General features: G+C 39.9%; 1 protein-coding gene across 1 annotated transcript; it reads left to right on the top strand.

The window, feature by feature from the left end:
• Positions 1 to 114: 114 nt before the first annotated feature.
• ppp1r14d (protein phosphatase 1 regulatory inhibitor subunit 14D) lies at positions 115 to 12,392 on the top strand. Its single transcript, XM_004917434.4, has 4 exons — positions 115 to 517; positions 8,502 to 8,591; positions 10,221 to 10,253; positions 11,460 to 12,392. Exons 1-4 carry the CDS (start codon positions 317 to 319, stop codon positions 11,526 to 11,528), a joined length of 393 nt encoding a protein of 130 aa, XP_004917491.2. The 5' UTR covers positions 115 to 316; the 3' UTR covers positions 11,529 to 12,392.
• The last annotated feature ends 6,222 nt before the right edge of the window (positions 12,393 to 18,614 follow it).

Here is an 18,614-nt window from a genome sequence, read left to right as displayed (position 1 = left end):
CCTGTAATATTATTGAAGTCTGCAAGTATAACATGAATATGTCCCTCTTATCTTATTATGGCTCAGTAAGATAATATTTAAACATTTGATCTATATCTGCGTAGGAGTGGTGAAACCGTAGAAGGCTGTCAGGGACTTTGCTTTATTGCAACCTCTCCTCATCTGCCAGAGTCCTTCTCTCTCTCTATTGTCGGATCACATGAATTTCCTACACATGAGATTGAATCTTCTCCTGGCATAAAAACTGGAGCGAGCAAGAAGTGCCATAAAAAGCTGGGGAGGTGGTTGAGGGACTACTGCTTGGAACAGGGTGGCTATGGCGGTCAATGAATGTAGCACACCACGGGTTACCTTTTTGACTCCAGAAAAGTCTGAAAAGCCTGAAAAGCCTGAAGAACATGTGAAACCCAAAAAGCTTGGCAAACTCACTGTGAAATATAACCGGAAGGAGATACAGCGCAGGCTTAACCTGGAAGAATGGGTAGATGCCAAGCTTCAGGAGCTGTACCAGAGTAAGGTGAGTCTGATACCAAAGGGATTACAATGACCACCAAAATGCAGATAGAGGACAACAGGACCATGCTTACTGATTATGGGGCCAGGGCATGCTAGTCTAACTGTATAGGAAACCATTATTTATAGAAATTTGTCCTGCCAATGGTGTTACAGTTCTTGCCTAGCAACTTTAATGACAGCCATGGGTAACACAGATCTGATGAAATGTTGCTGTCACCATATTGCAGTTCTATTCCTACCTGTAATGGCCAACATCCTACCTGCAATGGCTCCTTTTGGGCACTATGTGCAGACCCCAAGGCAGTCATCCCCAACCAGTGGCTCGTAAGCAAAATGTTGTTCACCAACCCCTTGGATGTGGCTCTCAGTGCCCCCAAACCAGGTAGTTATTTTTGAATTCCTGACTTGGTGGCAAGTTTTGGTTAAAACCAAAATGTACTACCAAATAGCCAATCTTAGCCCTTAATTGGCACCTCCATGAACTTTTATGGTGCTATTGTTGCTCTCCAAGTCTTTTTACATTTGACTGTGGCTCACGAATTAGAAAGGTTGGGGACCCCTGCCATAAAGTAATCATTTGTACTATTCACTGGTCTATAGCTTTCTGTCTGAGCCTACCATTGGCACTCAGTACCCTGTTGGACCAGGTTATATGTTAGAGATCTGTGCCAAACCAAAATATATTAATTATGAGATTGTCAGGGAAAATATACATGTACTGTCTGTACTAGTTTTATTTCTGTGATAGGTTAGCTGTACAAGTGTCTATTACCAGTGTTTATTACAGGGTAATTTTTCTTAGTGTAATAGAATTAAAAACAAGCTTGTGAAAAAACAATATTTTAATGAGATAAAGCAACCTAGACATGATGTCATAAGTCATTTAATTTCTGTGTTCAGTGTGGTTTAATTATGTCTCACTAGCTTACTCTATTCAGGGCTAAATTAGCGCTTCCCCGTCTGTGGGTGTGGCCCCTTGGGGGTGAGATTAGTTCAGGAAAGGGGTGCCTAACGTGTGGGTGAGATTTAGCATGCATGCTGATTTGCTTTTCTTCATATCATATTTTTTAGTATATCTAGACCCTTTTAATCTTTTTATGAGCTATACACATAAAAACATAAAAAGGCTGAAAACATCTGGCCTATATGAAAGATATAATTCATCTTGCACCTTGCAATATTTATTATAAAGAGTGCCTATGCTTAATAAAATTAAATACATTCTTTAAAAATAAAGACATTACCTGTTAGACCCTTCTGAAACAATATGGGGTTGATTCACTAAAGGTCGATATAAGCGTTATCGCATGTTTTTTTGCGTTCAAATTGAAGCGATAAATAACGGGCGATTTGTCAAAGTAACTTCGCATGCATTAAATTGCGCTACTGCAATGCGTTAATTTTAATGCATGCGTTAATTTGTGCCTAGAAATAATACTAACGCATGATTCACAAACACATATGTTCTTAGGCCAAGCAATGTCTAAACATAATTAGCTTAATTTTGTTGTAACACTATGAAATGTTATGAATAAAAATAAATTTTTTTGCCACATTTCTATTATTTTTTTAAAAGTAAATCTACACTCTATAATCTTGCCTTGAGCAAAACATTTAGAGGGTGATTTCTCATAGAATCCCAATGCTGCTCATGAACGCTAACACCCCAAAGAATAGATTTTAACTGTTCTATGCAGTCAAACACATTCTGATGAGGTAACACATTGATCGAATCACTTTGATAACTATGTCATCTTAAAAACTAAAGAAATTTACGGACAAGCACTCTTGCCAGTGTTTGTTATGTAATATTTGCCTTGGGAAGAGACAGACTCATTTCAGGCAATGAGTGCTTGTAAGCTAATTGCAAAGTAAGTGTGTAGGATGCCACACAAAAAAATTATATATCCACAGCACATAGTTTAAGGGCTGGTTCAAACATGGAAATTAGTTTAAAAATAAAATACAGGTGCCCATCTGAAAAAAGCAATACAGGTTCCCCCACACAAAAACTGCTCACCGCTCAAATCCTCTGGTCCAGGTGCAACCTTCCCTGGCAGGGTCGGACTGGGGGGTGCAGGGCCCACCGGGGCTCCCGCCCCAGGGGCCCTGCAGGTGCCCCAGCCGCGTCCCCTAACCCCCCCAGGGGCCCCCCTAACCCCCCCCGCAGGGCCCGCGCCTGACGTCCTCCCCGAGCGCGTATAAATTGAACGTGTCAGGGGAGGAACAGTCAGTAGGGGGAGCGCCGGCAAAGGTCGGACTGGGCCGCTGGGGCCCACCGGGATTTTTCCCAGTGTCCCGGCAGCTCAGTCCGACCCTGTTCCCCGGACCCTGCACTCAGGTGAAAACTCACGGCAACTTCCAAACAAGAAAGCATTGTGCTTTCCAAATGGTCCTGTTGACCCGAGTGCTCCTGCCCCGAGTCCGTCCGACAAATCTCATCACAAAACTTCACACATTGGCAGTGCACTCCAGGTCAGCCAAAAAAGCCGCAACAGTTAATATTAAAATCGATCAACCTTTATTTGCACATCCAAAAAACACAGGTAGAAGTGTGCGGGATGCCTCCTTGGGAGCTTTCCTCCTCTTTTTTTGGCTCTTTAATTCCATGGTGCTCAAAGTGCCCAAAACTGCACCATGTGCCACTGCCTGAATAAAAAATAACATGGACTCAAGAACCAGAAGGTTGCCCCTCTTGTGTGTTTACGTAGTATTCACATAATAGTACATTGTGATCATCAGTTAAATACTTAAAGCAGACATATTGGATAAATAAGAAAACCCTAATTTTGTAGGCAATTATGAATAATATACGGTGCTGGTTTCCCTTTGGGCTAAACATTAATCCTCTCTGTAACAATGGCCCCTTTATTGGAGCTCCCTATAGATCGTATCACTTCTCCATCCACTGTGAAATGAAGAGTGGGCGTGTCCTAAGGTCCCTGCCAGAAGCACAGTAGGCAGGGGAGAGCCAATCACAGCCCTGCAGTCACAAAAGCACAGGCAGGCTTCAGTTACATAGTAGTTACATAGTTACATAGGGTTGAAAAAAGACCAGTGTCCATCAAGTTCAACCCATCCAAGTAAACCCAGCACACTTAACCCACACCTACCAATCTATACACTCACATACATACACTATATATACAACCACTAGTACTAACTGTAGATATTAGTATCACAATAGCCTTGGATATTCTGATTGATCAAGAACTCATCCAGGCCCCTCTTAAAGGCATTAACAGAATCTGCCATTACCACATCACTAGGAAGGGCATTCCATAACCTCACTGCCCTCACCGTGAAAAACCACCTACGCTGCTTCAAATGGAAGCTCCTTTCCTCTAATCTAAATGGGTGACCTCTGGTGCGCTGATTGTTTTTATGGGAAAAAAGAACATCCCCCAACTGCCTATAATCCCCTCTAATGTACTTGTACAGAGTAATCATGTCCCCTCGCAAGCGCCTCTTTTCCAGAGAGAACAACCCCAACCTCGACAGTCTAACCTCATAGTTTAAATCTTCCATCCCCTTAACCAGTTTAGTTGCAGTCTCTGCACTCTCTCCAGCTCATTAATATCCTTCTTAAGGACTGGAGCCCAGAACTGCACCGCATACTCAAGGTGAGGCCTTACCAGGGACCTATAAAGGGGCAAAATTATGTTCTCATCCCTTGAGTCAATGCCCTTTTTTATACAAGACAGCACTTTATTTGCTTTAGTAGCCACAGAATGACACTGCCTGGCATTAGACAACTTGTTATCAACAAAAACCCCTAGATCCTTCTCCATTAAGGAAACCCCCAACACACTACCATTCAGTAGATAGTTTGCGTTTATATTATTTCTACCAAAGTGCATAACTTTGCACTTATCAACATTGAACCTCATTTTCCAGTTTGCTGCCCAGTTATCTAATTTTGTCAAATCGCTCTGCAAAGCGGCAGCATCCTGCATAGAACTTATAGTTTTGCACAATTTAGTGTCATCAGCAAAAATAGAAACAGTACTGTCTATGCCCACCTCCAGGTCATTAATAAACAAGTTAAAAAGCAAAGGCCCAAGGACTGACCCCTGCGGTACTCCACTAACCACACTGGTCCAATTAGAAAATGTTCCATTTACAACCACTCTTTGTACTCTATCCTTCAGCCAGTTCTCTATCCAATTACAAATATTATGTTCTAGGCCAATATTCCTTAATTTGATCATTAACCTTCTGTGAGGTACTGTATCAAACGCTTTAGCAAAGTCCAAGTAGATGACATCAACTGCCATTCCAGCATCAAGGTTCCTGCTCACCTCCTCATAAAAGGCGACTAAATTAGTCTGGCAAGATCTGTTATGCATAAAACCATGCTGGCACAAACTAATAGTATTGTGAACTGCAATGTATTCAAGTACCCTATCCCTTATTACCCCTTCCAAAAGTTTTCCTACTACTGATGTCAGACTAACAGGCCTATAGTTTTCAGGCTGAGAACGGGATCCCTTTTTAAATAACGGCACCACATTAGCAATCCGCCAGTCTCTTGGCACCATGCCAGACCTCAATGAATCCTGAAAAATTAAGTGAAGAGGTTTGGCAATCACAGCGCTCAGCTCATTTAATACCCTGGGATGAATCCCATCCGGCCCTGGACCTTTGTTTACCTTTACATGTTCAAGTCTCTTTTGAATTTCCTCCCGAGTGACCCATGCGCCAGTAGCTAAATTACTAGAACTGGGCATATTACAAGGGAAGCCTTCATTATCTGGCTCCTCAGATGTATAGACAGATGAAAAATAAGAGTTCAAAATTTCAGCTTTTTCCCCGTTCTCATCAACCAACTTACCCCCCCGTGATAATAAAGTTCCCACCCCTTCTTGCTTCATTTTTTTACTATTCACATAATTAAAAAATAATTTAGGATTCTTTCCTGATTCTTTACCTGATGAAAGTTTCTGCTGTCCCAGCTAACTTGAATGCCCTAAAAGCACGTTTTTTCTTACCAACCTCGACCCTAACACTTTTATTCAGCCATAAAGGTTTTGCTTTGCGCTGCCTCTCCTTGCTTACAAGGGGAATATACTGTTGTGTATACCTACAAAGCAATGTTTTAAAGATGTTCCATTTTCCTTCTGTGTCTAACCCCATGAAAAGCCTTTCCCAGTTGACACATTGCAGAGATGCCCTTATACTGGCAAAGTCTGCACGTCTAAAATTGAGCGTATTAGTTACTCCCTTATAGAGCTGTCTCTGCAGCATTATCTCAAAGGAGACCATGTTGTGATCACTGTTCCCCAAATGCTCACCCACACAAATGTTAGAGATGAGTTCATTATTATTAGATATTACCAGGTCCAAAATAGCGTCATTCCTAGTGGGTTCTTGAACTGCCTGAAATAAAAAGTTGTCATTTAGCATATTTACAAACCTACTAGCTTTTTCTGACTTAGCCACCCCATTACTCCAGTCAATGTCCGGATAATTAAAGTCCCCCATAACAACAACTTGACCTAGTTTTGAAGCCTCCTCCATTTGCAACAATAGTTGGGCCTCATCCCCCTCATCTATACGGGGTGGTTTATAGCATACACCAATGATCATTTTCTTTGTGACCTTCAGCCCTACAGAAATTTCTACCCAAAGAGATTCGACGTTTTCCCTATCAGGTCAGTATAGCTGCTGATTGGTTCCTATTCTACAGTGCAGTGTACTGAGGGCCGCCGGCTCCCCTGCACATTCAGAGAATTCAGCCAGCAGGAAGTGGAACTAGTGGGGTTTTTGTGGAATTTCTCAATAAATCAGTCAGAAACACAACTTTTTAAGCACAATCCTTCTATATCTAGAGGAGTATAATTCACTGGTACATTCTCAATTTTTATAGGATATGTCTCCTTTAAAAAAATAGGCATGGGATAAATTCTCTGGAAGCCATTTATCCAGAAAGCTACAAGTACAGTACTTGTACAGTACAGTACAGTAATGGTAACCAAACTATGAAAAGATCCCTTATCAGGAAAACCTCTGGCATTTCGGATAATAGATCCCATACCTGTACTGTAATTACATTAGTATGAAGCTACCAATGTAAATATTGGCATAAACATACATATTTCTCACTAATTCACCTGTAACCCAAACTATAGCATCATTTACAGAACTCTAAAGGGACACCATTATCATATAATTAACAAATTTATGATAATTGATTTATTTTATACAAGCTTTAAAAGTTGTTTGCTACGCTACAGGTTCAAATATGATGTATTAATAGAAGTTTTCTTTTATACCTCAAATATGTCTTCTTATCTCTTTCACTCTCATTGTTATAAAAAATACAACAAAGTGTTTTTCCTAAAAAATGGGAAATATTGTGTACAGTTAAGGAATTCTGGAATTTGTGATATCTGCACATTTTCCAATACCATTATCTACCAATACTACGGTGAGGGGCTGGGGTGCTGCCTGCCAATGCAAGGAGCAGAGGGAGCCTTGACAAATACATTTCCCCAAAGAAGTATTGTGAGTACAGGGGTGACTACAAGCTGCCCAGTTTAGTTTAAATGTGTGAAGGTAGTGTCCAGAGGGCAGGATTTAGTTTTTATTATTTGTTTTGTATGCTGAAATGTGCAATGTGTCTCAGTTCTAGCAAATTTGCAATTGGTCTTTATTATTTTTTTTTTATATTTTTTAAATGATTAGCATTTTTTCTTTCCAGAACTCATATGGGGGTCACTGACCCCAGCAGTTAAAACATTATTGCTCTGTGAGCTTACAATTTTGTTTGTTTTTATTCTTATATTCTTTTATTAATTTCAATTGAAGTCCCATTTTATTTATATTCCAGTCTCTTCAAATTATTGCCTGGTAAACAAGGCCCTAACAATCAGATAGCTGCTAAAACACCAAACTGTAGCTGCTGAACAAAAAGCTAAATAACTTAAAAACCACAAATCATATTCTCAGAATATTATTGTCTTAATCCCACTGAAAGTTAATTTAAAAGTAAACAACCCCTTAAATCACCCAGTAGTGCAACAATAGGAAGAGCAGATGGTGTGACTGCATGGGGACCCAGGGGGATAGGGGCAAATAAAGGAAAGGCTTTAGGGAAAACAAGGTGCAAGCAGTAACAAATCAGAACATAGGAGTTATGTCGTTGATTAATACCATAAAATCAGTCCACTACAGACAGAGCTCTTGTATTGCATAACGGAAGCTATGGGTTATTGAGACTGTTTGCCCCATGAGGAGGGGACCACAGGTAGGTGATTATGTTGTCAGGTAAAATGGCGTTGAGGTAATGGAAACCCATGGCCAGTAATGGAATACATAACCACATTTTGTAATTAATACATAACAAGGAAAGAAAAAACAAGAGATGAAACAGGGAATGGATAGGGAAATCTTATCCTGACGGCAGGGAAAACATTTCTGATGCTGAGGTTGCTTACACTCACTGTTGATCAGGGATCCCCAACCTTTTTTACTTGTGAGTCACATTCAGATGTAAAAAGAGTTGTTGAGCAACGCAAGCATGAAAAAAAGTTCTTTGGGGGAACCAAATAAGGACTGTGATTGGCCCCATATGGACTACTAGCCTACAGGAGGCTCTGCTTGGAGTAAAACTGTGTCTCTGTGCTTCTATATCTTGCTTCTAGGTCAGAAATGTAAAAATGGCACCTACATTGGGGCCACTGGGAGCAACATCAAGGGGAGTGCTGAGCAACATGTTGCTCACGAGCCACTGGTTGGGGATCACTGCTGTTGATGGTGCTTCTTTGTAAAAGGGCATCCAAAATGCTATTCAATTAGTTAATAAGATATTTAATGACTCATAATCTCTTGTAAACTGGAGTATCACTAATAAAGCATCACATCCTCCTCAGACAGGGGAGTAGGCAATACAAAATTTTATGACTTTCAGCATCCCTAATTATACGGTATGATGCTCCTTAATACACATGCCACTGTTTTATGTTGTTTTGCTGTATAAACAGGACACATCAAGGGACAAACAAGTACAACCAGATATTGATATTGATAATCTTCTGGATTTGTCAGCAGAAGAGCAGAAATTAAAACTTCAGGTAAAGTAGAACTCAAAGCCATACCCCTTAGGGTATGTGTGATATAATGTCTCTACTTATTTCCAAATAATATTGTCCTTGATTACATTTAGGAATGCTCCAGTTATCCTGATATACTAGGCCAAATTTGTTTTCAGCTGTTTAACAATCAAATCAATAGAAAAGCTACTTAGAACAGTGAAGGGACAGGGTCGGACTGGGTGGTGCAGGGCCCACAGGGGCTGCCGCCCCCCGAGGGGCCCTGTATCCCCCAAGGTGCCCTAGCACAACTATGTCACCAGCACCCCCTGCAGGGGCCCCCACCATGATCCCTAACCCCCTGCAGGGGCCCCTGCCACCCACCCAACATCCTCCCCTGAGTCCCACATCGGTGGCCAGGGGAAGCGGCAACAGGAACCGGGTTTTTTCCCTGTGTTCCGGTGGCCCAGTATGACCCTGTGAAAGGAAAAATTTTTTATATTAACATTTAAGAGGTTATGTACAACCTTGCTTTTAAAAAAGTTGGGACACTGTAAATATAAAGAGAATAGAATGAGTTGCATATCATTTAACCCATATATTTCACTGTAAATAGTACAAAGACAATATATCAAGAAATTGTATTGTTTATGAAAAATATATACTCATTTTGAATTTGGGTAAGGTCAAAAGCCAATACTGAATGGCCATGATCTTTAGTCCCCCAGATGGCACTGCATTAAAAACAGGCAGAATTCTGTAGGGAAACATTGAATGGGCTCAGGAATACTTCTATAAACCATTGTCTGGGAACACAATTTTTTTTTAGAAAACAAGAAAAACAAACTTGTTTACAGCTGCCAACAGAAGTCATGGATGGAGCCCTGTACTAGTTAGTGAAAATGGCCTATCCAACCAGGGGGCCTGGATTATTAGCCCACTCCTTAGCCATGCCCCTTTTGCAATGGGCCATGGCTAGTAGAATAGATTACCTGTTTTTTAAAAAAAAAACTTATCCAAATAAATGACCATGCTCACGATCCATCCCAGCCACACACTCACAACCTGCCCAAACACTTACTCCACAAGATGCGTTCCTGCTGTAGTCAGAAAACAGGAATTCTCTGTTCTGCTTTTTTTGGTATTTTGTACATTTTTGTGCCTGTCATTGCATTGCAGGCAGTATATGGATTATATGTCCTACATTCAATTCCATATGCTTATTTGTCATATATTTGTGAATAATTCTTATGTGATTGATTTTTAACCATATGTAATACACTAGCTATTGCTATGTTGTGTTAGAAAAACAATAGACCAAACAAGATGTCTCTTTAGACTGTGCCATTGCATCTGCTGTCTGATTCTAGGTATACCCTTATGTTCATTCCAACCATTAGGTCTGTATGGTGTACAGAGAATACTTTCTATTTTGTGGGAGGAGTATTATCTGCTGTAACATTGCTATGCCCACCATTGTATCTCGTACAGTGGTGATGTGATGCCATTAACTTCCCTATACTATACACATACGGTCCCTTATTCAGCCCAGAAGGCATTATCTGCTTATATTGCTGATAATAATGAAACATGTTTTTATTACTATATTTAAGGCATTATCTGCTTATTTTATTGATAAAAATGGAACATTTATGTATTATTATATTTAAGGTAATCCTGAAAGAATGCACCAAGCCTACAGGGGTGAGTATTTTAATCCCTTGGTTGGTTGAATACATGCAGAAATTACATTATTGGTTATAGTGTCTCAAATTAATGGCTAATTATCTTTTAAATGAAAGAATCAAAGAGCATGCCCTTTGTTACCTGTTCATATATGTATGTAATGTTAATTATATATAATTAACATTACCTTCTCCGGGCACCACTCATTGGCTCTTTCACCCATTCATTCTTACCACTTGTTCTGATCTTTAACTCTGTTTAACTGCTCTTTTCTCCATCACTCTGTCCTTCCCATTCTGTATTTTTTTTTTTTTTTCATTTTTTTACAAGCAAATGCATCTGTGGTTTTTGCCTCTGTACATGAACTTCTCAGTGCCAAATATATTTGTTTGCAGTTCACTAATGATCTTATACAAGAAAGTCTGTTGTACCCTCAAGAGTCATAAAACTTCCTTATATTTGCCTTAACAACACATCCTCTCTATGCAGTGGTTTCAGGAATCAATTTTAAATGCATCCAGCTAGGGGGATACAAAATAATAACCCCTGGACCACAATAGTTTGCTGCACCTTTGATTTAAATCTGTAACTGTTGATGTATTAGATTGGTAGAGGTCCAATAGGACTTCTAATCCCTCTTCTCTTATATTTATTTATGTTTCCCTTTCTCTCAGTGCTTCATGATAATGCAGGGAAACTAAGAACTAAGACAGCTACCCATAAAGTTCATGATTTTGCTTAAGGAGTATAGTTTACACAAGTTTGTAGTAGCCCATGATTCAAATCCTGAGTTTTAGTATTCAGACCAATGAAGATGACCATAAATGAGAGCAAGTAAAGCTGTAAATAATCAGTATGGTTATGTTTGGCCTCTAACCCATCCATTATACCCCTGGATGCTAATTTTTTCTAGATTGTCCCTCTACAGTGATGTCAGCAAGTACATGCTGGGCTGCCATCATAAGGTGGTCACACAGGGGATGTTAAGCCATCTCTGAGGGTACCTAGTTATAACAGCACTGCCACATTGCTGCTGAATCTCTGGGTTGTGCAGCAGCCCTATGACACAGTTATATTTGCTGGAAGCAAATGCGTTTATTGTAGCATTAATTGCTGCTTACAAAATTTAGAGATTCCTCTTTCAAAAACAATGTTTATTGTACCATGTTTGTCAGTATTTTTACATAAAGCAGAAAATCAGTTGCCTTTTTTTTTGTATTCCAGGAGTTCATAGCAGAGCTCATGCAACGTCTGAAAGGTTTGAGGAAGATATCAGCCTTGCGGCACAAGTAAATAACATACGGAAAAGTGCTAAAACAGGATACGCCACCTTTTGTTTACCAGTAATTCTCACCTAATGGTCAACCCATTGCAACTGGGGCAAGGACACTATAAAGTGAATACACCCTGCAGCAGTTATGTCTTATAAATATCTCAGCCAAAAGAAGTCATTTTGTCAGCTTAGCCTAATGCACTTACAACTTACCCTAAGGTTGACAAGGCTTGTGTTATATGGCCAAAAGGAGATGAACACCTGCTTGTCAAACATCCTATTCCTAGACCAAGGGTATTAATGTAGTTGTTCCCCCTTTTTGCTGTTCTATATTTCTGGGAGAGGTTTTTTGAATATTGCTGGTGGGATTTTCTACCATTCAGCCACAAAAGCATTAATCAGGTTGGGCACCAATGTTGGGCTTACAGTCAGTGTTCCATTTCATCCCATATGTATTCTACTGGGTTCAGGGATTTGTGCCTGCCAGTCATGTTCTTACCCTTTCATCTCAGCAAAGTCATTCTGTATGAATCTTACTTTGTGCATAGGTGCATTATTTGACTGATACAAGAAAAAGTATTCCCTAAACTGGAAGTGGGAAGTAGGAAGTGAATAGTTTTCAAGAATGTTGTTGTTTTATGGTTTTCTTTCAGTGGAACCAGAAACCCTATCCTAACTATGGAAAATGCCCCATCATTGTTCCACCTCCACCAAACTTAACTGTTTGCATTAATCAATGAGGAAGCTAGTTTTCTCCTTACTTCTGCCAAACCCAGATTTTCCATCAGCCTTTCAGATGGAGAAATGCTATTTATCACTCCAGAGGACATGTTCCCAGAGTCCGCTAGTTGTAACGTTTACACAATCATGATTCTTCCCAATATACTTAACCTTTTTAGTGCCACAGGACGTAGAATCTACGTCCTGTGTATCAAAGGACCAAAGTGCCACAGAACGTAGATTCTACGTCCTGCTGCACTTCCGGTTTTGGGAGCGGAGGAATGGCTTTTCAAGCCATTCCTTCGCTCCCCACTCGTTCCCCAGCCTCCAGACAATAGTCAGAGGTGGGGAACGAGTGGCCCCTGGGTAGCGATCGCCCAGGGGCCCCATGGGACTCACCTGCCATCCTCGTGGCTTTGTGTGCAGCTCCTCTCCCTTCCGCAGCTTCCCCCTCTGGCCCCCCTGCTTCCTGCCCCGCCCCCTCACATGAGCTGATGCTGCTGGTGTGCCAGATCGTTTTTCTCCTCCAGATCCTCACCTAGACCTCAAGTAAGTGGCAAATACACACACAAACACACAATCACACATTTATTACACTAATACACACTTATACTCACACTTACACACACACACATGCATTTTTGGGAGGTTTTCAAACATTTATCACTTACAGCACTTAGAGAAAACTCACACTTGGTTGCACACTCGCACACATGCACACAAAACACATTTTACACACATGTACACACACACTTACACACTTATGTAATTTTATAATTATTTTTTTTTTTCTAATCGCATCGTTTTTATTCTTGCCTGAAAAAAATGTTTTATTGCCATTGCGGATAGTGTATTCGCTAACCGCACTGCGCAATACCTTTTGTGTATTATTTTGGTGTTTCTACTACATTTTCTGTGATTTTGGTGGATTTTTGGGTATTTTACTGCATGTTTAGCCATTTTATAGCATTTTCAGTTATGCATAGTTGTTGTTTGCTTGACTTTGTCTGTAAAACTTATTTGCTCTAGCCAAAATACTCAAACTGTTATTCTGCCCGCAGATATTATTAGGCAAAAAAAAAAAAATGATTTTAGTGATTTTTTTTTATCTTTATCAATTGTATTGCTTTTTACATTGTTCTTTGTTACTTGTCTTTGCACATGGACATTTTGTCTGCTGTATTTCAATTTGGCATCCTCTGTACCCCACATAGTTTGGTAAATCTATTCATATCGGGCATCAAACTGTTCAGTAGACTAGTGGCGTTCATACTTAGAGTGTTTTATGTTGGTACGTTACTAAATGTGGGGTACATAATGGGGCAACATGCAAGCTTTGTGACGATTTTCAGAAATGTCACAAAAACAGTTCTGTTTAGCATAGCTTTGTAATTTGGTAGTTTGTAGTAGAAAGATGTATTTACCCATTTTTGTTTTGTCAGAATGTGTACTTTCGGAAAATATATGGTTTTCTAGGGTCTCCTTACTGTTAGGTGGTCGTATGGCACATAATACACATACCGGGTGCAAAAACTGCATGAGCCGAAGCATCTTATGTGAAAATTCATATGCACTATTTTTACTTGGGTGCCCCTGTACCCCACATAGTTTGGTAAATCTATGCATATAGGGCATCAAACTGTTCAGTAGACCCCTGGCGTTCATATTTAGAATGTTTTATGTTGATACGGTACAAAATGTGGGGGTACATAATGGGGTAAAATGCAAGCTTTGTGACAATTTTCAGAAATGTCATAAAAACCGTTCTGTTTAGCATAGCTTTGTAGTTTGGTAGTTTGTAGTAGAAAGATGTATTTACCCATTTTTGTTTTGTCAGAATGTGTACTTTCGGAAAAGATATTGTTTTCTAGGTTCTCCTTACTGTTAGGTGGTCGTATGGCACATAATACACATACCGGGTGCAAAAACTGCATGAGCCGAAGCATCTTATGTGAAAATTCATATGCACTATTTTTACTTGGGTGCCCCTGTACCCCACATAGTTTGGTAAATCTATGCATATAGGGCATCAAACTATTCAGTAGACCCCTGGCGTTCATATTTAGAATGTTTTATGTTGATACGGTACAAAATGTGGGGGTACATAATGGGGTAAAATGCAAGCTTTGTGACAATTTTCAGAAATGTCATAAAAACCGTTCTGTTTAGCATAGCTTTGTAGTTTGGTAGTTTGTAGTAGAAAGATGTATTTACCCATTTTTGTTTTGTCAGAATGTGTACTTTCGGAAAAGATATTGTTTTCTAGGTTCTCCTTACTGTTAGGTGGTCGTATGGCACATAATACACATACCGGGTGCAAAAACTGCATGAGCCGAAGCATCTTATGTGAAAATTCATATGCACTATTTTTACTTGGGTGCCCCTGTACCCCACATAGTTTGGTAAATCTATGCATATAGGGCATCAAACTATTCAGTAGACCCCTGGCGTTCATATTTAGAATGTTTTATGTTGATACGGTACAAAATGTGGGGGTACATAATGGGGTAAAATGCAAGCTTTGTGACAATTTTCAGAAATGTCATAAAAACCGTTCTGTTTAGCATAGCTTTGTAGTTTGGTAGTTTGTAGTAGAAAGATGTATTTACCCATTTTTGTTTTGTCAGAATGTGTACTTTCGGAAAATATATGGTTTTCTAGGGTCTCCTTACTGTTAGGTGGTCGTATGGCACATAATACACATACCGGGTGCAAAAACTGCATGAGCCGAAGCATCTTATGTGAAAATTCATATGCACTATTTTTACTTGGGTGCCCCTGTACCCCACATAGTTTGGTAAATCTATGCATATAGGGCATCAAACTGTTCAGTAGACCCCTGGCGTTCATATTTAGAATGTTTTATGTTGATACGGTACAAAATGTGGGGGTAAATAATGGGGTAAAATGCAAGCTTTGTGACAATTTTCAGAAATGTCATAAAAACCGTTCTGTTTAGCATAGCTTTGTAGTTTGGTAGTTTGTAGTAGAAAGATGTTTTTACCCATTTTTGTTTTGTCAGAATGTGTACTTTCGGAAAATATATGGTTTTCTAGGGTCTCCTTACTGTTAGGTGGTCGTATGGCACATAATACACATACCGGGTGCAAAAACTGCATGAGCCGAAGCATCTTATGTGAAAATTCATATGCACTATTTTTACTTGGGTGCCCCTGTACCCCACATAGTTTGGTAAATCTATGCATATCGGGCATCAAACTGTTCAGTAGACCCCTGGCGTTCATATTTAGAATGTTTTATGTTGATACGGTACAAAATGTGGGGGTAAATAATGGGGTAAAATGCAAGCTTTGTGACAATTTTCAGAAATGTCATAAAAACCGTTCTGTTTAGCATAGCTTTGTAGTTTGGTAGTTTGTAGTAGAAAGATGTTTTTACCCATTTTTGTTTTGTCAGAATGTGTACTTTCGGAAAATATATGGTTTTCTAGGGTCTCCTTACTGTTAGGTGGTCGTATGGCACATAATACACATACCGGGTGCAAAAACTGCATGAGCCGAAGCATCTTATGTGAAAATTCATATGCACTATTTTTACTTGGGTGCCCCTGTACCCCACATAGTTTGGTAAATCTATGCATATAGGGCATCAAACTATTCAGTAGACCCCTGGCGTTCATATTTAGAATGTTTTATGTTGATACGGTACAAAATGTGGGGGTACATAATGGGGTAAAATGCAAGCTTTGTGACAATTTTCAGAAATGTCATAAAAACCGTTCTGTTTAGCATAGCTTTGTAGTTTGGTAGTTTGTAGTAGAAAGATGTATTTACCCATTTTTGTTTTGTCAGAATGTGTACTTTCGGAAAATATATGGTTTTCTAGGGTCTCCTTACTGTTAGGTGGTCGTATGGCACATAATACACATACCGGGTGCAAAAACTGCATGAGCCGAAGCATCTTATGTGAAAATTCATATGCACTATTTTTACTTGGGTGCCCCTGTACCCCACATAGTTTGGTAAATCTATGCATATAGGGCATCAAACTGTTCAGTAGACCCCTGGTGTTCATATTTAGAATGTTTCATGTTGATACGGTACAAAATGTGGGGGTACATAATGGGGTAAAATGCAAGCTTTGTGACAATTTTCAGTAATGTCAAAAAAATCGTTCTGTTTAGCATAGCTTTGTAGTTTGGTAGTTTGCAGTAGAAAGATGTATTTACCCATTTTTGTTTTGTCAGATTGTGTACTTTCGGAAAATGTATAGTTTTCTAGGGTCTCCTTACTGTTAGGGGGTCTTATGCCGCATAATGCACATGCCGGTAGCTTATATTGCAGTGTATACACTTTGTATGCACTAACTTCCTTTTGGGGTCTCTAAATGCCAGATACATCGGTGATCCTATGCACAATGGGCATCAAACTGTTCAGCGGACCCTTGGTTTTCATATTTAGGGTGTGTTTTCTTGGTACCTAATGTTATGTGGGAGATATGGTGCTTGAAAGTGGAAGATTTGATGTGATTTTCAGGTATTTCACCAAAATTAGCAATTTAGGGAAAGCACTGCGACTCTGTAGTTTGGAGTAGAAAGACATGGGTACCAATTTTGAATTTGCCCGAATGTGTACTTTCCAAAAATATATGGTTTTGGGGGGTCAATGTATTTTTTGTGTTTTTACCCCACAGAAAATGCAGTTAACGTGTTGAATTTTCAGTAGCTAAAGAGACCTCTGGGGCAATCTCTATGCACTGACGTCCTTATGGGGTCTCTAAATGCCAGATACAGTGCTGATCCTATGCACAATGGGCATCAAACTGTTCAGCGGACCCTTGGCTTTCATATTTAGGGTGTGTTTTCTTGGTAGCTAATGTTATGTGGGAGATAAGGTGCTTGAAAGTGGAAGATTTGATGTGTTTTTCAGGTATTTCACCAAAACTAGCAATTTTGGGAAAGCACCGCGACTCTGTAGTTTGGAGTAGAAAGACATGGGTACCAATTTTGAATTCGCCCGATCGCCCGAATGTGTACTTTCCAAAAATATATGGTTTTGGGGGGTCAATGTATTTTTTTGTGTTTTTACCCCACAGAAAATGCAGTAAACGTGTTGAATTTTCAGTAGCTAAAGAGACCTCTGGGGCAATCTCTATGCACTGACGTCCTTATGGGGTCTCTAAATGCCAGATACAGTGCTGATCCTATGCACAATGGGCATCAAACTGTTCAGCGGACCCTAGGCTTTCATATTTCGGGTGTGTTTTCTTGGTAGCTAATGTTATGTGGGAGATAAGGTGCTTGAAAGTGGAAGATTTGATGTGTTTTTCAGGTATTTCACCAAAACTAGCAATTTTGGGAAAGCACCGCGACTCTGTAGTTTGGAGTAGAAAGACATGGGTACCAATTTTGAATTCGCCCGAATGTGTACTTTCCAAAAATATATGGTTTTGGGGGGTCAATGTATTTTTTTGTGTTTTTACCCCACAGAAAATGCAGTAAACGTGTTGAATTTTCAGTAGCTAAAGAGACCTCTGGGGCAATCTCTATGCACTGACGTCCTTATGGGGTCTCTAAATGCCAGATACAGTGCTGATCCTATGCACAATGGGCATCAAACTGTTCAGCGGACCCTAGGCTTTCATATTTCGGGTGTGTTTTCTTGGTAGCTAATGTTATGTGGGAGATAAGGTGCTTGAAAGTGGAAGATTTGATGTGTTTTTCAGGTATTTCACCAAAACTAGCAATTTTGGGAAAGCACCGCGACTCTGTAGTTTGGAGTAGAAAGACATGGGTACCAATTTTGAATTCGCCCGAATGTGTACTTTCCAAAAATATATGGTTTTGGGGGGTCAATGTATTTTTTTGTGTTTTTACCCCACAGAAAATGCAGTAAACGTGTTGAATTTTCAGTAGCTAAAGAGACCTCTGGGGCAATCTCTATGCACTGACGTCCTTATGGGGTCTCTAAATGCCAGATACAGTGCTGATCCTATGCACAATGGGCATCAAACTGTTCAGCGGACCCTAGGCTTTCATATTTCGGGTGTGTTTTCTTGGTAGCTAATGTTATGTGGGAGATAAGGTGCTTGAAAGTGGAAGATTTGATGTGTTTTTCAGGTATTTCACCAAAACTAGCAATTTTGGGAAAGCACCGCGACTCTGTAGTTTGGAGTAGAAAGACATGGGTACCAATTTTGAATTCGCCCGAATGTGTACTTTCCAAAAATATATGCTTTTGGGGGGTCAATGTATTTTTTTGTGTTTTTACCCCATAGAAAATGCAGTAAACGTGTTGAATTTTCAGTAGCTAAAGAGACCTCTGGGGCAACCTCTATGCACTGACATCCTTATGGGGTCTCTAAATGCCAGATACAGTGCTGATCCTATGCACAATGGGCATCAAACTGTTCAGCGGACCCTTGGC

Source organism: Xenopus tropicalis, chromosome 8, assembly GCF_000004195.4.
Source record: "Xenopus tropicalis strain Nigerian chromosome 8, UCB_Xtro_10.0, whole genome shotgun sequence".
Classification (NCBI taxonomy): domain Eukaryota; kingdom Metazoa; phylum Chordata; class Amphibia; order Anura; family Pipidae; genus Xenopus; species Xenopus tropicalis.
The sequence above is the reverse complement of the archived record's forward strand: the minus strand, read 5'-3'. Positions and strand labels throughout refer to the sequence as shown.